This window comes from Somniosus microcephalus, chromosome 13 (assembly GCF_052327205.1).
Source record: "Somniosus microcephalus isolate GS21.2 chromosome 13, FLI_Smic_1.0, whole genome shotgun sequence".
Classification (NCBI taxonomy): domain Eukaryota; kingdom Metazoa; phylum Chordata; class Chondrichthyes; order Squaliformes; family Somniosidae; genus Somniosus; species Somniosus microcephalus.
In genome coordinates, this window is record NC_140999.1 from 55,632,795 (window position 1) to 55,656,590 (window position 23,796).

General features: G+C 43.7%; 1 protein-coding gene across 4 annotated transcripts in view; it reads right to left on the reverse strand.

Annotated features, from left to right (window-relative positions):
- The window catches only part of kdm4b (lysine (K)-specific demethylase 4B), a 594,368-nt gene that overhangs the window by 384,280 nt on the left and 186,292 nt on the right, over positions 1-23,796 (reverse strand). For all 4 annotated transcript variants that reach the window (XM_086004915.1, XM_086004916.1, XM_086004917.1 and 1 more), the window contains one exon: positions 13,022-13,071. In XM_086004915.1, coding sequence (XP_085861041.1) covers positions 13,022-13,071 — 50 coding nt within the window. The remainder of the gene's footprint in view (positions 1-13,021; positions 13,072-23,796) is intronic.

Below are 23,796 nucleotides of genomic sequence, written 5' to 3' on the forward strand. Positions count from 1 at the left end.
TATAGTCAATATCTGAGTTGGCGCTATCTTCATAGCGCTCGCCCCAACATAGGGTATCGCCCCAATTCTAGGTCTCTTTAGGCGCTCAGCGCCGGCGCTACCAACCCAATTTCTAGGCCAAAGTCCATGAGATCCTCAGGTCACATGTCGATCCCACCTGCTGTAGAATAGCATGTGGCTTAGGGAGCTCTAAAGAGAGGAAAGGGTTTTTGAAAGTTAATTGAGCATGTCACACAGCCCACCTTAGCTCATTCATCTAGAAAAACAGTGGTCCTAAAAGAAAGGTTAATTGAGTGGGCAAAAATTTGGCGAATGTGGGAAAATGTAAGGTTATCCACTTTGGTAGGAAGAATAGAAAAGCAAAATATTATTTAAATGGAGAGAGACTACAAAATGCTGCAGTAGAGGGATCTGGGTGCCCTCATACACAATAGCAAGTAATTAGGAAGGCAAATGGAACGTTTACTTTTATACTCCATCCCCCTTGCAATAAAGGCTAAGTCTTGCTACAACTGTACAGGGCGCTGGCGAGACCACACCTGGAGTACTGCGTACAGTTTTGGTCCCCTTATTTAAGGAGGGATATACTTGCATTGGAGGCAGTTCAGAGAAAGTTTACTAGGTTGATTCCTGAGATGAAGGGGTTGTCTTATGAGGAAAGGTTGAGCAGGTTGGGCCTATACTCATTGGAGTTTAGAAGAATGAGAAGTGATCTTATTGAAAGATAAGATTCTGAGGGGGCTTGACAAGGTAGATGCTGAGAGGATGGTTCCCCTCGTGGGGGAATCTAGAATTAGGGGGGGCATAGTTTCAGGATAAGGGTCGCCCATTTAAGACAGAGATAAGGAGGAATTTCTTCTCAGAGGGTTGTGAATCTTTGGAATTCACTACCCTCGAGAGCTGTGGAGGCTGGGTCAGTGAATATATTCAAGGCGGAGATAGACAGATATTTGAGCTATAGGGGAGTCAAGGGTTATGGGGAACAGGCAGGAAAGTAGATTGCGGCCAAGATAAGATCAGATCAGCCATGATCTTATTGAATGGCGGAGCAGGTTCAAAGGGCCGAAAGGCCTACTCCTGCTCCTATTTCTTATGTTCTTAAGACAGTCTCCCTTCAAGCATCCAACGGTCTCTTAAATGATTTCACGGGTTTAGCTTCCTTACCCTACCCAGAAGTTCACTGCAATGTGTAAACTCTAATAAATATAGAAAGGACCTTTTTCTTCTTCTCTTCTCCCTGCACACCATTCTTGATCCACACCAACACATTTTATGCCACTGGAGTATCCAGAGATAACGATTTACCACTTTGACTTAACACCCTGTCAGGACCTTTGATAACCCCCATGAAAAGCAACACTGCATCAATGACAAATGAAGTTCGTAACCACTGTTCAGGAGTATTTCTATAGTTTCAATGGATACAAAAAAAGCAGAGCTTTCTTTTGCAATTAGGTATTGAGTAAAAATAGTTTTAGTTTCTAACTCCATCTGCAGTGCTTTAGTAAATCCTGAGTGAGCCTAACTAGGCAAGAGCATGAACACATCCACTGTCATCTGCCTGTATAAAGGGTCAGAAAGAATTGACTTTCAATGACTAATATTACCAAGTAAAAGCATCAATTACAAGCATATGCAGCAAAAACGACATTGCTGTTTTAGGCATTAAAATAAAAGGTGATAAAATAAATGCCCCATATACCATTTGTATATGACCTTGTCTTCTCTGAAATGCATACCAGCATTAGCTAGAATTGCTCATCCATACCAAGCATATTTCCGGAAATATAAATCGAGATATTTTCAACTTCAGGAGCAGGTAGTTCTAAAATATTTATTGTACATTTAAAAAAGAAAATGACTGCATGTGTTTAGAGAGGGAGGTAAGTCAGTTTTAGAAAAAAGAATTCTCACACACCCATCTCAGCAATTTAAAAAAACCTATTAAATGACAGCTCCCTGTTCGGTCATTCCCGACTGGCATCTGCAGCAGCTGGCTCGCCGCATTCCCTACGGATCCATTAACACTTCTGTCAGCGAAGCAGCTCCCTGCAGAGAAGGGAGAACCCAAAACAGCAGGTCTCCGCAGGATGGGAAGTAGAAACAAAATTTACCTCCAGACTTCCCCGAAGGTTCGGTGGGAAGATACAAGGTCGGAGGTAGGAAGAACCATTTGGTAAATCAGAAAGACAAGCAAATGCAGATTTTTAATGGGAGAAGCAGCCAAGAGAAATAACAAATGCAGGACCTTTGATAACCCCCATGAAAAGCAGCACTGCATCAATGACAAACAATAGGTTTTACTGTATACAGATATTACAAGATGTGGTTGCATTTATATAGCACTTTATCACAAATGCGCAGCCAGTGTCAATTCCAAAGTGCTTCAGATGTAATGAATTGTTTTAAAGTGCAAGAACAGTAAAAAGTAGAAAGTTAAGCCTGACTACTATGATCAGCTGAGTGCAGCGGCAGCACTACTGTATCAGCCATACTTGTAGTGTGGTCATGGACTACACTACAATACTCCAACCAGACCTGGTCTTCAAGTATGAAGTTTCTTTTATTTTTTTATTATTTGCATTCCAGAGCTCAGGTAACCATGAGACAGATCCCAGTATTTATTCCATTGTCATTTTCCATAGCCCGCAGCAGACTTAAACTGGGAATTGCCAGTGAAAACAATGGGAGCCAACTTTTCAAATCCAGCTTGGCTCCTTTCAAGGCAAAAAAGCAGGAGACACTCCCTGTCTGGCTTAACACATGAAGGATGGCCACTTTACTACGGTACGAGCAGACTGCCAGCTCACGTAGAACTGCTTTGGGAGAAAGGACACTTTTTTTTTGGGGGGGGGGGGTGAGAAAATATTGCATCAAAACAGAACAACAAAAAGGTGAGTGACACAGCTTTGATCCTCAACTTCCCACACATTTTGCTTTTCCTATGTGAATTAGATTAACACTTGAGAGCTAATATATCACTGGCTCAGCAAATATATATATATATCTATAAAAATCTTGCACATGGCACACACTACATGTTCATTATGTGTTACAACATTTTCAATGTCTACATTTATCATGGAAAAACTAAACATTTACGATGTAAAAGCCAGTTGCCTGTCAGTTTGTTGATAAACCAGTCAAATCACTCAAAATGCTTTTTGAAAAGACTTCGTCTTTTTTTCCCCTCAGTAACCAAAATTTCATAATGTTTTAAACAAAACAAATCTAAAAATGATGTGTAAATTTACCCATTAATTGGCTTGTCTCTCTTTTAACACTTTCATTACAGTTTTTACTTCAAGGCCTCAGCCTGTCTCAAAAGTCAGGGCTTCAACTGGATATTTTTAGCTAAACAGTGGGGAACATTCAACCACATCTTGCCTATCCTGAGCATGTGCAATTTGCAGATTTTCCCAGCGTGGGATCGGTGCATCATTAGGAGTTGACGGGTGGAAGAGTGTGCCCCCCCACCCCTCCTCCTATGATGAATTTAAGAGCTTTACGATTTCCAAGATACATCGAAATAAACTGGAGGTTGAATTCTCAAAGCTTTATTTCAAGCAAGTGATTTAAAAGGTGATTTCTATACGAATTACTCAAAGACAACACCCATTATTAGCAACACACATCAGAAAATTGAACACCCCCCGCCAGTCTGTAATGCTCCCAAACCCTGTGATCTCCCTGCCTAATTCGCCCAGAAGCTGATCCAGCGTTCTCAGAACCTCCCTCTCCAGTATTCTTGGAACCCCCAATCCCAGTGCTCCCACATCCTAGGACCTCAGAGCTACTACTAGATCCTAATACCTAGGACTGCCAAAGCTGCCTTTTCCCCATTCTCCAGATCCTCTTCAATGTTGATGAGTCAGTGCATCTGGTAATACAACTTGGTATAATACCCCTGTTCTTATAAAACATCTGACTCAACATAAGCAAAGGCGCATGAGCATCGCTAGATAGTGAAAACAGTCAAACACTTCCAAATAAATTACAGATAGTCAAGGTGTCAGTTTGGCTCACTTGGTAGCACTCTCGCCTCTGGGTTAAAAATTGTGCTTTCAAGCCCCACACCAGAATACGAGCACATAATATAGACTGACACGCCTGTCAATACAGAGAGTGCTATATTGTCTGAGATCCTGTCCTTCAGATAAAAAGTTAATCCAAAGATAATCTGCCTGCTCAGGTAAGTATTTAAGATTCCATGGTATTTCTAGGAGAAAGGCAGGGAGTATTCCTGGTGTCTTGGCTAACATTCCTCCCTCAACCAATGCTGGTCAATCTCATTGTGGTTTGTGGGATGTTGCTGGTACAGACAGCTGCTACATTTGGCTACAAATCACTCCATTCCAAACTTATCTTGTGCAAAATGCTTCAAGATATTTCAACAGCCCAGTAAGGAACTATATAAATGCAAGTATTTATCAACATAGTCAAAGCTCGAGCTCATTAAGATGCTTTTAAAATTAATTCCAACACAATGCCTTAAAAATACATTTCCAGCAATGACCTATAATTATTTGATCCTGAAATGGTGTTAATTGTGCATAACCTATATCATCTTTGCATAGCTTTCTCCCTGCACTTTTAATAGCAGCTTTTCAATTACATCTGCCACAATGGCCACCCCCCTACTGCCTGTCTGATGCATTTGCTTTTAATGCTATTAACAGTCTGTTTAAATGCCCTCAACAATACAGCTCACCATCTTGAATGATTAGCGCAGATAATGTGGTACGTAATAATTCCTCTGTGCTACACAATGTTTTGTGAAATCGTTTTCCAAACAGTTTTAAGTTTCGCTATTAATATTCTGCATTAATCACAGAGAATTTGAGAAACACTGAAAACCTCGAGTTTGCACCTAATAAAACAGTGCCAGATTTATTTAAAAGATGAAAGTGAATAAAATAAGCTGTCAACTGTGTTATCTAATTAATTCAATACTGTTCCCCCGGGCTCGTCTCTGCATGAAGAATTTTGCATTAAGGATAAATTCAACCAAGCAGTTCGGAGGCATAACTGAGAAATATCCATACAGTCCAGGCTCCTTCATGAGTAATGTCTGGGTCAGATTACATTTACAGTGAACATCCGTTTTTTCAGACCCACATTATACAGCACCTTTCACAACCTCAAGACGTCCCGAAGCGCTTTACAACCAATAAAGTACTTTTGAGGTATAGTCACTGTTGTAATGTAGGAAAATGTTTTTTGCACAGAAAAAACTTCCACAAATAGCAAAGAGACAGATGACCAGAAAATCTGTTCTAGTAATGTTGGTTGAAGGATAAATATTGGGCAGGACACCAAAGAGAACACTCCTACTTTTCTTCAAATAGTGCCATGGGATCTTTTACGTCCACCTGAGGGGGCAGACAGTTCAGTTTAACATCTCATCCAAAAGACAGCCTGCATTGTCGAGGCAGGTATGCTGATGTGTTAGTATTTTAGACTCTGTGCACAAAAGGAACTGCAGAATTTACAGTGCTATGTTACATGCAAAAATGTAGTGGATTGTGCATTTTGTATCAAGCATTTCCATGTTATAAAAGAGTCCACAAATTATTGCTGGCAAGGATAATATTCCTGTGACATTCCTCTGCTGTTTTAATGCAGGAATTAACCTACTTATTTTAAATTGATCAACACCTCCAGCAAGATAGCAGAGAGAGGCATATCACTCAGATGAGTTAAGCATTCGTCCACTGATCGCACAGAAAGCCATTTCTGACCACTTCTTCGTATCACTCTCCAACCACATCCCCTCCACCCTACTCCCTTCTGTGTTCGCCCCTGGAAAAAAAAACTTTCCCAACTTTCTTACAACTGCACTTATGAAATCCCAACAGTCCAGACTTTGGCCCTTCCTTCACCACGATATTTCTGTAGCTACCAATCTGCTCAACCACACCCTCGCATCTTTAACATAAGAATATAACATAAGAGCATAAGAAATAGGAGCAGGAGTCGGCCATTTAGCCCCTCGAGCCTGCTCTGCCATTCAATGAGATCATGGCTGATCTGGCCTTGGCCTCAACTCCACTTTCCTGCCCGCTCCCTATAACCCTCGACTTCCCTATCGTTCAAAAATCTGTCTATCTCCACCTTAATTCAATGACCCAGTCGCCACAGATCTCTGGGGTAGAGAATTCCAAAGATTCACGACCCTCAGAAGATATTTCTTCTCATCTCGGTTTTAAATGGGCGACCCTTTATTCTGAAACTATTCCTCCTAGTTCTAGATTCCTCCACGAGGGAAACATCCTCTCTGCATCTACCCCCTCAGAATCTTATACGTTTCAATAAGATCACCTCTCATTCTTCTAAACTCCAATGAGTATCGACCAAACCTGCTCAACCTTTCTTCACAAGACAACCCCTTCATCTCAGGAATCAACCTAGTGAACCGTCTCCAATGCAAGTATATCCCTCCTTAAATAAGGAGATCAAAACTGTACGCAGTACTCCAGGTGCGGTCTCACCAATACCTTGTACAGTTGTAGCAAAACTTCCCTACTTTTATACTCCATCCCCCTTGCCTTCCTAATTACTTGCTGTACCTGCTTGCTAACTTTTTGTGTTTCATGTACGAGGACCCCCCAGATCCCTCTGTACCGCAGCATTTTGTAGTCTCTCTCCATTTAAATAATTTGCTTTTTTATTTTTCCTACCAAAGTGGATAACCACACATTTTCCCACATTATACTACATCTGCCAAATTTATGCCCACTCACTTAACCTATCTATATCCCTTTGCAGATTCTTTGTGTCCTCTTCACAACTTGTTTTCCCACCTATCTTTGTATCAGCAGCAAATTTGGCTACAGTATACTCAGTCCCTTCATCCAAGTCATTAATGTAGATTGTAAACAGCTGAGGCCCCAGCACTGATCCCTGTGGCACCCCACTAGTTACAGTTTGCTAACTTGAAAATGACTCATTTATCCCAACTCTGTTTCCTGTTAGTTAGCCAATCCTCTATCCATGCTAATATATTACCCCCAACCCCATGAGCTCTTATCTTGTGCAGTAACCTTTTATGTGGCACCTTATTGAATGCCTTCTGGAAATCCAAATACACTAAATCTACTGGTTCCCCTTTATCCACCCTGCTAGTTACATCCTCAAAGAATCCTAGCAAATTTGTCAAACATGATTTCCCTTTCATAAAACCATGCTGGCTCTGCTTGACTGTATTATGATTTTCTAAATCTCCTGCTACTACTTCCTTATTCATAGACTCCAGTATTTTCCCAATGACAGATGTTAGGCTAACTGGTCTATGCCCTAGTCCCTATTAAAATAATTACTCTCTCTCACCCTGGCACGGCCCTCATCTTCGCTCCCTTAAGTCCAAGGGACGCAGACTTGAACGGATATGGCGGACAACCGGTTTAGCCATTCACCGCCAGATCTGGCTGGAACACAAAGCATTATCGGGTCCTGCTCACGTCTGCCAAAATTGCTCACTGCTCAAGAATCATTCTGCAATGCAAAGATAAACCCCAGCTTCTATTCTCCACTGCTAACCGTCTTCTTAAACTACTCTCCCAGGTCTCCTCCACCCTCACCTCCGACAACAAGTGTGAGGAGCTCATGGATTTCTTTGTCTCCAAGATCGAGACCATCCGTCAGCGGTCTCTGCCACTTCCCTTAGCCCACTGGGCCAAATTTCCTCTAAGAATCCCCCCTGCCCTAGCCCTGAACTCGCAACTTTCTCCAGTTTCTCTTCGATCTCCCCCATGACCTCGCCACACTCATCTTGACCACAAGACCCACTCCCTGCTCCCTCGACCTTATTGCCACCAAACTGCTGACCACCCATCTTCCTTTTCTGGCTCCCATGTTAGCTGACATTGTTAACGGTTCTCGCTCCTCAGGTACTGTCCCCCTCTCCCTCAAATCTGCCATCATCACCCCTCTCCTCAAAAAACCAAACCTTAACCTCGCCGTCCTTGCAAACTACCGCCCCATCTCCAACCTCCCTTTCCTCTCCAAAGTTCTTGAACGTGTTGTCGCCTCGCAAATCCAAGCCCATCTTTCCCGCAACTCCAAGCCCATCTTTCCCGCAACTCCATGTTTAAATCCCCAATCAGGTTTCCGCCCCTGCCACAGTACCGAAACGGCTCACATCAAAGTCACAAATTACATCCTTTGTGACTGTGACAAAGGTAAACTATCCCTCCTCATCCTTCTCAACTTGTCTGCAGCCTTTGACATGGTTGACCACGCCATCCTTCAACGCCTCTCCACCATTGTCCAGCTAGGTGGAACTGCACTCGCCTGGTTTCATTCTTATCTAATCGTAGCCAAAGAATCACCGGCAATGGTTTCTCTTCCCGCTCCCGTGTCGTTACCTCTGGTGTCCCCCAAGGAACTATTCTTGGCCCCCTCCGATTTCTCATCTACATGTTGCCCCTTGGCGACATCATCCGAAAGCACAGCGTCAGTTTCCACATGTACGCCGACGACACCCAGCTCTATCTCACCACCATTTCTCTCGACCCCTCCACGGTCTCTAAATTGTCAGACTGCTCCAGTTCTGGAGGTGCAGAAATTTTCTCCAATTAAATATTGGGAAGACCGAAGCCATTGTTTTCGGTCCACGCCACAAACTCCGTTCCGTAGCCACTGACTCCATTCCTCTCCCTAACATCTGTCTGAGGCTGAACCACACTGTTTGCAACCTTGGTGTCATATCCGAGCCTCAAATGCGCTTTCGACCACATATCCGGGGCATAACTAAGACCGCCTATTTCCACCTCCGTAACATCGCCCATCTCCATCCTTTCTGCTGAAATCCTCATTCATGCCTTTGTTACCTCTAGGCTTGACTATTCCAACGCACTCCTAGCTGGCCTCCCACATTCTACCCTACGTAAACCTGAGGTCATCCAAAACTCAGCTGCCCATGCCTTAACTCGCACCAAGTGCCGTTCACCCATTACCCGTGCTCGCTGACCTACATTGGCTCCCGGTTAAGCAACGCCTTGATTTCAAAATTCTCATCCTTGTTTTCAAATCCCTCTATGACCTCGCCCCTCCTCATCTCTGTAATCGCCTCCAGCCCCACAATACCCCACCCTGAGATATCTGCGCCCCTCTAATTCTGCCCTCTTGAGCATCCCTGATTATAATTGCTCAACCATTGGTGGCCATGCCTTCCATTGCCTAGGCCCCAAGCTCTGGAATTAACTGCCTAAACACCTCCACCTCTCTTTCCTTCTTTTACGATGCTCCTTAAAACCTACCTCTTTGACCTAGTTTTTAGGTCACCTGCCCTAATTTCTCCTTATTTGACTTGGTGTCAATTTTTTTCGTCTTATAATACTCCTGTGAAACGTCTTGGGACGTTTTACTATGTTAAAGGCGCTATATAAATACAAGTTGTTGTTGTTGATATATTCCCCAATCATTTCTAACCTCAATTTATTTGGAAACAGTATGCAGTTTAAGAGGTGGTCTTATGGGATACAAGTAATCAGTATATACTTAATATCAAAGAAAAAAAGGGATATTGCTCTTTATTGGCCACTGTAAACTATATATGCAAGGATACAAGTTATTTTTCTAATGATAATGTATAAACTGTGTCATAATAAGTCAGCTAATATTATATACACACATTTTTTGGTGAACTTTTGTGGCCACGAAAGGACATCACTGTTGGGAAATAAAAAACTTCCTTGCGTTGTACACCGAGTCAACATTAAACAATCCAGCATAATAAACTAATGCAGGATAGGGCTCCCAATATACTGTACAAAAACCATGCCTCAACTCCAAATTCTAAGCAGTATTCCCTATTGCACTAGTGAGAGAATTTGATTGCTCACATCAGCCATCCAGGTGGCCTCTCTGAGTAAGACTAGCAAGTTACTACCAATTAGTATAGAATTATGGCTAGCTTTGTGCTGTTGTTGTGCACTCTTTAGAAACAAGAGTTGGAACTGAACAAACTTTCTTGAAGAACCTTATAGCTAGAGACTATAACAACATGACAGTCTAGGCTGGATTCAAACCCTAGTCCCAGCTACGTCACCGAGCCCCGCACAATCATTAGTGATAATGGGGACTCCATGGAACCAGTGCTAGGCGTAGCCCACAGCCAAGACACAAACATCCACAAAACACGAGGTGGAAATCGACTTAGCCAACTCGGGCATTTTTATCTACTGCACTGGCATTTATAATGCTGCTGATCAACCATACTATAGGTCACATTCGTGAATTAAAGCACAACTTCTCCATGTGCAGCCAGTAAGATCATAAATAAATAGGACGAGCAGAAATGTATATTGCCGCAAAATCAATAGCAAAAAATAGTACAGAGGCACAAAGCAATGGAAAACAACCAAATGTCTAAAAAGCAGCTGTGCATCTCGAAGAATGCTGGGTCTTTAAAACACTAATTCTATTGTTAAAAGTTATTCCCATCAAAACATGGCTTTTATTATTGATTTGATAGGAGTTATATATCTACAATATATTAAAAGTCTTATGCGTGGTGCACACTTTCTGTGCCCGTGACATTTATTTCCTGAAATATGTTCCCCGCTTTGTTATAAAACAGCATATCCTCCAACTTCTAATGAACAACACCAAGGGAGATCTGTTAGCATTTAGCTGAAGATTATGGTCCAGATTTTGCAGTGATAATAACGGTGAAGCTGTTCTCCACAAACTTCTCTATATTGGTATCCCGCTGAGAGACTCGGCAATGAAATACACAGAAGGCGTGAAGTTGCAGTACTTGCTCACTAGGTACTCACTAAACAAGCCAGAAAAAGTTACGGCTTGTCCATTCAACTGTAAGTGAATTTTTAACGTGTGATAAGTCTTAACCAAACAACCTCGCTGGCCCTGAAAATGAACTTTTACAAGTGTGGGGTCTCATTTCTTCCAATTTTAAATTTGTTGAAGCTTTCAAAAAAATGTTAACATTCTATTTTTACTTTATCTTTGTCTCTTATCTCGCTCTCTCTTAGTCCCATCTTTCATTCCCTCTCTTTATTTCACTTTATGTACTTGATTTTACATTGAATTAACTATTCTAATTTACACTTCCTGGTTTAGACTCTGTGGGCTCGAATTTCCAAGCCCCGTGGAGGCGGGTTTGGAGGCGGAAAAATTGCAGAATCGGGGGGCAGGAACCCATTCTGCCCCCAACCCGCCTCCGTGCCAATGTCCCAGGAGGCGGGTGCCCGACCTGTGCTGGGCGCCGTCTCCCCGAGACGGGAAGGGGATTAGTGCCAATTAACTGCCTGTTAACAGGTAGTTAACAGGCAGTTTTTTGCCTATCCCTATTTTTAGCCCTGAAATGTGGGCTTCCCGACGGCTCTGAACCACACCAAGTTAGCGAGGCGGACCGTCGGTCTGAAGGGGTTGGAGGGGTCGAGATGTCCGTTGCGCAGGCGAGTGATGGGTGCATGTGTGCAGAGTAAGTGTGTGAGGTAAGTGCAAAGTGTTTTAATAAGTTTTACTTACCTTTACTTTCTCCTGCAGGCTTCCTTCTTCAGTTCTCGGGAGTCCCTCAGTTCACCGGCACAGAAAGCAGAATGGCCGCTGAAATGTCAAAAGCTGCAGCATTCTGCTTTCTGGTCTGGAGAGATCTCTAACTGAGTCTGAGTAGAAGGACTCAAGTTAGAAGACAGATCGTCAGCGTTTGACAGCTTCACAGAGCTGTCAAACGCTGATTTTTCATCTGTCAAAAGTGCTTGACAGATGAAATGTCAATCACTGATTCAGTAACCAGGTGTCCCTTAATTGGCCTGCTGAGCCCGCTGGGTGGGCTTAACAAGGTCAATCAAGGGAAAGTAGCGTGGGTTGGCCACAAGTCGATGGAGGCGGGACTACAACCCAAAAAGTGGGAGTTCCGCCTCCATCACATCCCCATTGACAAAATCCAGCCCTGCGTGTCTCAATGAAGATTCTTCAGTCTGATTGGTTAAGGAGACACGCTGTTGCTTTCCTGGTTCACACAACTGCCAGATCCCATATAGAGGGTGCTATGCTGGATCAGACGCCCGATGACAATATGCTGCCATTCAAACACCCATGAAAAGTCTGTCGGCAGCTGTAAGCATGTTCATTCGGCGCTGACCATTAAAATCCAAGCCTATATGTATTTGAGCCAATGCTACATTTCAATATGTTGATCAGAAAGCAATAGGATTTGGGTTCACACACACACATGGTAAATCCCCATTATCGAACATGTCATGTGGAGGTTGCAAACAAAATCAAGCCCTTCCCAAAGGGAATGGGGAGTAAATCAGAATCACCTGAGCCACTCTTTGGCTGCATTGACAATATCTTCGCTCTGGAGTCCTGACTGCAAATTTACACTTCAACTTTAGTGCTGGTTTCATCGACACTACAGTCACAGTCCAAATGTAGTTTTACACATCCCCTAGAAACCAGTTCAAGAGCAGTATAGGCAAACAAATATGCATGATACTTCAGATAAAATCTTAAGAGTATTTGACAGTACTAACCCTATGGAATTATTGTCTGAGTAAATATGCTTTTGCCTTTAAAAGTAATTATCATTTCATTATTGAGGCATTTACCAAATGGTTGGGCACAAAACATGGGTCTGATGTCAATGTGACTGGCAGCGTCACCTGCTGTCTGTTTTAGTACGGAGTACATATCAATTGAATATGACAATTAGTATCATAATGTGCATTAATTTCAACATGAAGAAAATGTTAACAGTAAGTTTTCAGAAAGGTAATATACCTGCATTAAATAACTACATAAACTTTTGCGGCACTGCAGCTTTAGTACTGTAGTACTCTGACTATATCCAGTATTTATCACTTTCCGATTTAGCCGTGTTATTACTTCTTGCTCCGTGTGTTACTACAGTATTGTCTTGTCTATTATGTCAGTTTTGTTTAGTTCTATGAACACTCCCAAGGATACAAGAAAAACTATGAAATTATTTTGAGAAAAAGATCATTTGCTGTTAATTTCTTGATACGAAAACAAAATTTTGCCTGTTTACCTTTAGCCAGTCGCTCCAGCCTTTTCCCATGTTCTGGGGGTATTGCATACCTACAGTAAATGGAAACACATCAAATTAGCCTATTTAAATTACAGTACATTTAAAAAATACTACAAGTGGTTCAGCAGCACTGGCCTTTCAAGCACAGGCTTGAGTTTGCCTGCAGCCTTCAATGAGTTTCTTTGACAAATTTCACCAGTGTTTGACCAGATTGCGGCACAAAGTACAACACTGATCTTCAATGATCTACTGTATGTATTGTATGTCACTGGTACTTGAGAAACTACTGCATGGCCCATTAAAATATATTTTTCTTCTTCCAATTTTCTCCACTGAAGGCAGTATCTCACACTCGGGTACAGTTCCACCAATAAGTTTGTCCAAGTGTCAACCGAGCGCGACATTAACAGCAGGGATTCAGTGCAACTAAGAGCAGACACCCTGGACAGTTCTTTCCTCCATAGCAAGAGGCCCTGTGATCAATTCTGGGGCCCGCACTGGCACCCCTGGCTGAGATAAGTGGCACAAAGCGAGACGGTCACATGCTGTACACCTCTGTTATCCATATGCTGCAGTTATCCACTGAGCCAGCAGGAACTGTGAACTGCAGCAATTGGAGACAATATATAAAGATGACTAAGTAACTGCCTTGATAATTTAGTAGATGGCCGAGTAGGCAATTGACGAGGGCATCTTTGATTATACGACACTCCACCCGTAAGGAATGGAAAGTCTTTATAAGCTTGTGAAAAATAGAATGTATATTGCAGTACATGGCCTGGAAAGCACTGGCATAAATCTTCCATAATCTCCACACCCGAGAGGACATTAATATTAAACTTGCTTTTAACATAGCGTTTAAATTGAATAGGTCATGGCTTACAGAGAGATATGATAAATATCTCCACTTGCAAAGCTGAATTATATGGCACAACTCACTAGAGTTATTTGCTGAACTTCAGTTCTGCAGATACTGATTATCTCTTGCTTGTAGCAGCCACATATTCACTACATAATGTATTAGTTTCACAAGTGCAAAAAAGAATGAAAGTTAATAGAAATAGAGCAATTCAAATGGATTTGACAATCACTTTCAAATTGAATTCTGGACTTCGGCCATATTACCACTTCATTCCCCAAGTGATTCCACCTCCAACACCCTTCATAAGCTGGTCAGATCCTGCAATTTGCTAACCCTTCTAATGGAAATAATACCAATTAAAATATTATTTTTAAAGAACATGAATTGTTGGGTTTTAAGTATGGAGAACTCGATGTTTACCTAACCAAATTCAAATAAAATAATTGACTTTATTGAAGGACGGAGAATCCAAGTTCCTTTGAGAAACTGATATGATTAACAGATCACATCCAATCATTTGTGGAATACTGATATAGCTAAAACATGCACTCTACTTGAACTAGGTTCAAGCTCCAAAGATCAGACCATCGGTGACAACCAACTCTTCTCCTTGGTTCCACTTGAGCTCCAAACACAAGAGTTTCCATTTGTTACTGCACAATGATTTAGATGCCTCTTGGGGGGAATGTAAAGTTGCTTTTATACTGGCAGATTCCAGACCTGGTTCCTGGCATCACAATGCTAAAAGCTAATCCCTTATCACTCCAAAAAACAAGTCTACGAGTCAGCCTCTGGGTAAGGGAACTGGATTTTGCAGTGTAAATGTCGGGAGTCAACTAACAGGCACCCATCTCTGACCTAAACAAATGCCAGTATAAAAGCAGCTGAAGACGTTCAAATACAGATTGCAATAAACCCAAATACATCAGGCTGATCCTCTCAAGAGCCAAGGCTGCTCTGAATGCAAATAAATGATGTCCTTGCATCAGAAACATAGAATGTGCCTCTCAGGCAAAAGCAGAAATAATTAAATGAGTTCGAAATTCAGTTGGAAGAAACATGATACATGCCATCAGTATAGCAATGTTACAACACCTGTATTTTGAAAATATACACTAGGTGTGGTCTAACCAGGGCTTTGTATAGCAGTAGCATAACTCCAACCCCCTTGCATTCTAGCCCTCTAGATATATAGGCCAGCATTCTATTAGCCTTTTTGATTATTTTTTGTACCTGTCCATTACTTTTTAACGATCTATGTCCATGGACCCCTAAGTCTTATTGGGCCTCCACTGATTCTAGCTTTTCACCATTCAGAAAGTACTCTGATCTATCCTTTACTGGTTCAAAGTGGATAGCCTCACACTTGCCTATATTGAAAGCCATTTGCCACAGTTTTTCCCCCATTCACTTAATCTATCAATGGCCCGTTTTTTCTGATCAGAGGCTTCCTGCGGCAGAGGCCAATTAAAGACATATTTTGGTTCTGTCTTCACAAAGGAGGACACAAATAACCTCCCAGAGATGTCGGGTAACATAGGGTCTGATGAAAGGGAGGAACTGAAAGAAATCAGTACTTGTAGGGAAATGGTGTTAGGGAAATTGATGGGATTGAAGGCCGATAAATCCCCAGGGCCTGATAATCTACATCTTAGGGTACTTAAGGAAGTGGCCCTAGAAATAGTAGATGCATTGCTGATCATCTTCCAACATTCGATGGAATCTGGAACAGTACCCATGGATTGGAGGGTAGCTAATGTTACCCCACTATTCAAAAAAGGTGGTAGAGAGAAAACGGGGAATTACAGACCGGTAAGCCTGACATCGGTAGTGGGGAAAATGCTAGAGTCCATTATAAAAGATGTAATAGCAGAGCACTTGGAAAACAGTGACAGGATCGGGCAAAGTCAGCATGGATTTACAAAAGGTAAATCGTGCTTGACTAATCTACTGGAATTTTTTGAGGATGTAACTGGTAGTTAAGGGAGAACCAGTGGATGTGGTGTCTTTGGACTTTCAGAAGGCTTTCGATAAGGTCCCGCATAAGAGACTAGCGTGTAAAGTTAAGGCACATGGGATTGGGGGCAAGGTATTGACTTGGATAGAGAACTGGTTGGCAGACAGAAAGCAAAGAGTTGGAATAAATGGGTCTTTTTCCGAGTGGCAGGCAGTGACTAGTGGGGTACCACAGGGATCGGTCCTTGGACCCCAGCTATTCACAATATATATTAATGATCTAGACAAGGGAACTAGATGTAATATCTCCAAATTTGCAGACGACACAAAGCTGGGTGGGCGTGTGCTGTGAGGAGGATGCCGAGAAACTCCAGGATGATTTGGACAGGTTGGGTGATTGGGCAGAAGCATGGCAGATGCAATATAACGTGGATAAATGTGAGGTTATCCACTTTGGTGGCAAAAACAGGAAGGCAGATTATCTGAATGGCAATAGATTGGGAGAAGGGGAAATGCAACGAGACCTGGGTGTCCTTGTGCACCAGTCACTGAAGGTAAGCATGCAGGTGCAGCAGGCAGTTAAGGCGGCAAATGGTATGTTGGCCTTCGTAACGAGAGGGTTCGAGTACAGGAGTAAGGATGTCTTGCTCCAGTTGTACAGGGCCTTGGTGAGATCACATCTTGAGTATTGTGTGCAGTTCTGGTCACCTTATCTGAGGAAGGATGTTCTTGCCATGGAAGGAGTTCAGCGAAGATTCACCAGGCTGATACCTGGGATGGCAGGAATGAAGTATGAGGAGAGATTGGGTCGATTGGGCTTGTACTCGCTGGAGTTTAGAAGAATGAGAGGGGATCTCATTGAAATTTATAAAATTCTGACAGGACTGGACAGACTAGATGCAGGAAGGATGTTCCCGATGGTCGGGGAGTCCAGAACCAGGGGTCACAGTCTAAGGATAAGGGGTAGGCCATTTAGGACAGAGATGAAGAGGAATTTCTTCACCCAGAGAGTGGTGAACCTGTGGAATTCTCTACCACAGAAGGCAGTAGAGGCCAATTCATTAAATATATTCAAGAAGGAGTTGGATATATTTCTTAAGGCTAAAGGGATCAAGGGGTATGGGGAGAAAGCAGGGACCAGGTACTGAATTTGGATGATGGATACGTGACTTTCTATCCCATCATCCAGGTCGTTAATAAATACGGTGAATAGTTGAGGCCCCAAAAAAGATCCACGAGTCACATCCTGCCAATTGGAGTACCTACTAATTATCCCTACTCTGAGTCTCCTGCCGCTCAGCAAGTTTCCTAACCAGGTCGATAATTTGCCTTTAATTCCATGAGCTTCAACTTCAGTTAACAGTCTCTTATGTGGGACTTCATCAAATGCCTTCTGCAAGTCCATATAAATAACAACCATAGACAGTGACCTGTCCACTACTTTAGTCACCTCTTCAAAAAATTCAACCAGGTTCGTCGGGCATCATCTACCCTTTACAAATCCTTGCTGGCTCTCTCTGATCAGCTGAAAATTTTCACGGTGTTCAGTCACCCTATCCTTAATTATAGACTCTAGTAATTTCCTGACAACAGATGTTAGGCTAACTCATCTATAATTCCCTGGTCACTCTCTCTCTCACCTTTCTTAAACAGCAGAGTGACATACGCAATTTTCCAAACTAAAGGAATGATTCACTAAGCGAGAGACTTTGGAAGATTATAGTTAGGGCATCCACAATGTTCTCACCTACTTCCTTTAAAACCCTGAGATGGAAACCATCTGGTCCTGGGGATTTGTCACTCTTTAGTGCCATTATTTTCATTACTGTTACTCTGCTTATGTTAATTTTGGCAACACCCCGTCCCCGATTCAATATTAGTTTCCTTGGGATTTCCAGCATGCTATCCTCTTCCTCTAATGTAAATACTGATGCAAAGTAATTATTCAGTATGTCTGTAATTTCCTTATTTTCATTTACAGTTTCACCATTATCAGTTTTCAAGGGGCCCACATTGCTCCTGACCACCCTTTTTTCTTAATCAGTTGATTTTGATATCCCTTGCAAGTTTCTTTTCATACTCACTTTTGTAGTTCTTACTATCTGTTTTGTCACTTGTTGTTCTTCGTATCTCTCCCAGTCGCCAGGATCTGTTCTAGTTTTTGCATTTTTGTATGTCAAAAGTCAGATTGTCAGCTAGAAGAGATTTTAAGTCCTGTTGTATTAAAAGTAGCTACTTACTATTCACCAGCCCGCTGAATAGTTCTCAATACCATCCTCTAGCAGAATATCCACTATTAAGTCAAAACTGTGCATTTGTGGGTTTTACAAGATATTTATCTTGTGCTCAGTGTCAAAGAATCTCATTCCCTACAAACCAGAATGTAACTTTACACAGAGGCCGGAATGTTCTTTACCTGGGCGGGTCCAGTGCGGGCGGTTGCCATGGCGGGTTGCGGCCCTGTTCTCGTTTCCATCCTGCTGCAGAAATCGACTTTGCGCTAATGGGGTTCCATTAAACCCGCCCTGCGTGTTAAATGGTGTGGGCCTGATGATGTCATCCATGACGCGCTTTCAGCCAGGATATTTAAAGGAGCCATGGCCACATTGCATTTGAAGACTCATCTAGGAGTGTGCAGTCACTGTACTGGAGCTTTTGATTGTTCCAAACACTTGGATACATGACTGCACAGAGGCAGAGGGCTGCACCCAGGTTCTCCGATGACTCCCTCCATATGCTTGTGGAGAGAGTCAGCATGCATATGGAGGTCCTATTCCCTTCCAATGGGCGGAAGAGACTTTCCCAGGAAAGAGAGAGAGCCTGGCTCCAAATTGCAGAGGAGGTGAACAGCAGGGATTGTGGTCAGGAGGGCCTGGGTGCAGTGCCAGAAGTATTTCAATGAGGTCATTAGAACGGGAAAGGCGAGTACAAAGCCACTCAACTTCATCCTGCTGTGCCTCTCATCACATCCCCATCACTCTGCCTTCCCTACCCTACTCCTGCACATCCTTACTCGCACCTCCATACCCTGCACATCTATCCATTCCTCTCGATCTACATACTCACATCCCCATCTGACTAGCCACCCCTCACACTCACCCTCATCCTAGTGCAATCATACCAACTAACTACACACAAGGAGACCACTTGGCTTTGGCACCCCACTCCATCATAGTCTCCCTCTAAGATGTTATGCATCCATTCCTTATATTCATTCCATCACTCTCACTCAACCTTCTCTTCTTTCCCTCCTTGCAGGAAAAGAGAGCCCACAATAAGAGGGAGAGAACTGGAGGTGGGTCTCCATCATTTGCCACCCTCACAACAGCAGAGGATGCTGCATTAGCAGTATCAGGAGTCGCCGAGCAGCTGGAGGTGGGAGGCAGGAGAGAAGGGGACATCTCAGCAACCTAGTGACAGAATTACATATCATACAACTACATGGCATACATCAATCACTCATATGGGGACTGATGTCATCAGCCACTGAATGGTCATCATGTGCATAATGGTATCTGTACCCATTCTTCATATGACATCTAACTCATCTCTTTACTCTCCCACAGGACCATCAAGAGCCCCCCCCCCCTTCCCCAACTGTACAGGAGGAAGGGGAAGACGACTCCTCAGAGGAGCCTCCAGCCTCTGAAGGCACACCATCACCAGGCATAAACGCACCCAGCACCAGCGCAGATGCACACACCTCGGTGGGTCCCACGCGAGATAGAATAGTGAGCAAGAGCAGATGGTGGAGACAGGAACAGCAGTGGAGACTCCTCACCGGAGTGCACAGGACACTCCCAGCTTTGCTCAGTTGCATGCAGGCGCCGAGCCACGGGGGCCATCCAGAAAGAGGGCGATCCTAGAGGTGCAGGGGGCTCTGACAAGCTTTGCGACTGCGATGTCTGAAAATGTTCAGAGAATGGAGGAATCCATCTCCAACATGAGGAGCCCCATGTCGCAGGCGATGACGACTGTAGGCTCTTCCATGGAAAGGATGGCCACCTGCATGGAGCAGCTAATGCACCACTCACATGGGCACACGCTATCTATGGAGAATAGATGGCAGAGGCTCTTAGACCTCCTCTCTAGGAGGGATGTCAGCATAGACATGGGTCCTCATGGCCCCACTGATGTGTAGCAAGGTGCTCTCCAGCTCCTTGCTAGCAAGGAAGTGCAGGTGGCCCATGAGGGGGGACATGGAAGTGAGGGCTCCTCTCAAAGCGCTTACACTACTCCCCAATTGCCACCCCCTCGGTCAGAGTCTCAGGTGCCTCTTCAGACAGCAATAGCAGAGTCTGCCCCTGCACAATCACAGGAGGAGCAGACTTTGGTGGGGTATTTACAGGCTCCAAAACCCAGAGGACGTCCACCAAGAGCACCTAATCAGTCGCAGCAGGCTGCCTCTGCCTCTGCTGAAGCCACAGGGGTAACACCTCGTAGAAGCACGTGTAGAGAAAGATGACACACAAGTGGATTCACAAGGGTAGCCACTTGGGTGTTTTATTCAATGTTAATGTCAAGTTTCCACCATAAAAATCTTTATTTTCACCATTTTCCAGTCTTGGACAGGTTCCATCAGCTCCCGTCCTCCTCCTCCAGCCGATGCTTCCCCTCCACCTTCTCCAAAGAGGCTGTGCGCTCTGTGTCTTGCTCCTCATACAGCGCTAATCCTCGCTGCTGCAGGGTGCAGCAGACCACAACGATTCTGGAAATCCTGGTTGGTGCGTACTGAAGCGCTCCTCCAGATCCGAAGTGCATTTTCAGCATGCCTATTATCTGCTCTATGACACATCTGGTGGAAATGTGGCTTTCATTATATTTCTCCTGGGCTTCAGTACTTGGCCTCCTCAAGGGTGTCATGAGCCACGTCTTCAGTGGATAGCCCTCGTCTCCAAGCAGCCAGCCGGAAAGTCTGTTTGGAAGAGCGAAGAGCTGAGGGAGGGTGGACTGGCGCAGGACAAAAGAGTCATGGCAGCTGCCAGGGAATCTGGCACACACACACGATTATCTTCCTATGGTTGCAGACCAGCTGCACATTGAGGGAGTGGAAGCCCTTGCAATTGACAAAGACTCCTGGGTTATGATGGGGTGCCCTGATGGCCCCATGTGTGTAGTCAATGATGCCCTGCACCCGTGGGAAGCCAGCCAGAGTGGCAAAGCCAAACGCCCATTCAGTAACGCTGGCTTCATCAGTGGCAAAGTTGATATAATTTGCTGACTTGTCAAACAGGGCATCAGTGAGCTGTGTGATGCATCTGTGGGCGGCCAACTGCGAGATGGCGCAAATGTCTGTTGCAGATCCCTGGAAGGAGCCTGAGGCGAAGAAGTTGAGGGCGCTGGTGACTTTGACAGCTATTGCTATGGCGTGTCCACCCGCTCCTCTGGGTTGCAGGTCTTGCTCCAGCAATGTGCAAATATCTGCGATGACCTAGCACTGCTGCTCAATCATGTTGAGGAAGCTCATCCTCTGCATGTATACCGTGTTGGGGGTACCCCCTCCGGTGCTGATGCCGTCTGTCCTGTCCTGTGCAGCATCAGTGGTTGTGGAGAAGTTTGGTGTTGTTATTGGTGCTGCTGGTGTTGGGGCTCATCGTGGTCCGATTCGGAGGACCAAGGTGAGACAGTATAAACAGCACCCACGCTGATGGAATAAATGACAGGTCAAGTAGAGATGAGAAAAGCAATCTGACAATGATGTGATAAGTTCTACCAATGAGGTGGGACTGAATGGCAACTTTGCTGGAAACATTTGCAGCCTGTAGAAAGCTAAATCTGTGCTGGCAATGCAGTCAGCAACAGTTTCTGCCTGAGGAAAATGACCAGCTATGAGGTGGGAGTTTTTAAATTGTACTTTCTATGCTGTGCACTGATCAGCTGGATCAATGGCCACTCAACTCCCGCCTCAGGTTGACAGACGTGGTTCCCGAGCTGCGTGATCCCGTGGTCATGCAGGGAAATGTGAAAGGTAGGCTAAAAAAGGCATGACAAGCTAATAATCATTTAAATTTGGTCGCCCGCCTCTGCCATTCGGGTCGCTGCAACTCCAGCAAACGCGCCCGAAGTAAAGGCACATGAGGGCGGGATGACAGTGGGTTCCCGACCCACTCCAGTTTAGGTCAAATTTCCCACCCAGCCCGCCTCCGATCACGCCCGCATAGACTCAGAAAATTCAGGCCATAATGTTTGATATTGTAGCATTTCCCAGAGGTCGAACAGAAAAGCTCGTTACTGTATTTAGTTTAATGGATATGACATGAACCCTGACTTGATCTCGTAAAGCAGAAAGACGACATTGTAGGTTATAAACTATGCAACTGGTTCATTAAGAGTAATAGGTAAGCAGTATCAATAGACAATCCAGCAGCTTACACTATTTTTGTTGATCTTTGAACTCATGCTTCCTCCTCAGGTACAAAAACAACAAAAAAAAGACTTGACACTTCACTGATAAGCTAGACCCGAACCAAAGTCTACAACATAGAACTTAGACATACATGGGATCTCATCGACCTATCATGGACTCGGTGTGCTACCTCCAACTAGGCTGCAATGCCACGGTATGGGAAGAACTTAACATATCTCTCCCTAGCTGGGCGTGGAGCAGTTAATCAACCAGGTTACTTGAGTTCAAGTCTTTAATTTATTTTCAAAGAATCAAAATGGTGATTACACAAACAAATACAGCTGACTACCTGGATATAGTTCGATAAAAAGGGTGACCCAATCTGTTTGGAAAATGTTAAAACATAGCAAACAAGCAGAATAACCAATATATCCGAAGAAGGAGCATGTATGTATGACACAAGCACTGATATGAACAGTCCCAACACTGAAGGATACTGTTAATTCCAATAGTTGGTAGGAATGGAAGAAAAAAAGTTGTTGAATATCCTGGAAAAAGAGAGACAGTGTCTTTTTCCATTCAAAAACATGCTTTATTGTAATCCTGAGTAAGATAAAAGGGGACACTTTGGCCAATAGATCACTAGAACGAGTCTTTAAAACATGTAAACTCAATTAGTTGTGTTGATCCTACAGACAAATTAGGGGTTATGTAGACTAATCAATCATCCAAAGCAAAATGTGTATTGTTGGCACTCATAGATGCACTGTTAACACAAATGTACAACTTGAGAATGGATTTAAAAGGAAACAATGTGTGTTTGTAAAGTAAGCATGCTCACTTTCAGGTTTTGGAGAAGAATAACATTGGCATCTTCTGGAAGCAGAGAGTGAAAGAAGCAGATAGACACATAGGTGAGCGAGAAACAGAAACAGAGTGCTCATTAGAAAGTAAGAGAGAGAAGAGTGCATGCAAGAGAGCCAGGCTCCGGATTACCATGTCCCTATCCCCCACAGCTAGACTGAAAGGAAACAATCTGCCCACCATACTTATAAGCTCCAGATGGATTTGGTTTTTCCCATGACCTGTAAAAGAGATCGAGAGACCTGCACAAACACTTGCTACAATGCTGCTCTAAAACATAATCACACCACACATTTCTTTCCTTTTATGAAATCTCCAAAAGGTGCAATCTAACAAATGTACTCTACTGCATTTCTATAAGAGCTTCCTCCCTCCAAGCCAAATATTACTCCCATAGGGCAGATAAGCACTTGCACCCAGGCCTTTGCTCGTGCCACTCACTATCCCTAGAATGAGCAATGACCCAAGGTGTTTTTCTGGGGAAGTACAGGCAGAACGACACCACCAAGCAGCTCAAGCATTCAATTTCCAGCTATTCAGATACTTCCTGCTCAGTCTGCACATAATAAAGAGTTTTTAAATGTTTCTGTCATGAATAGTTCCAGTTTTATTAAAAAGTCCCAACCTATATATATAAAAAACTAGCTGGAGTGCCCGGCAGCGCCGAGGGTTTTTTGAGGGCATATTGTTGTTCGAAGAGAGAGCGAGCGACTGGGGGGGGCGAAGAGAGGGCGAGCGACTGGGGGG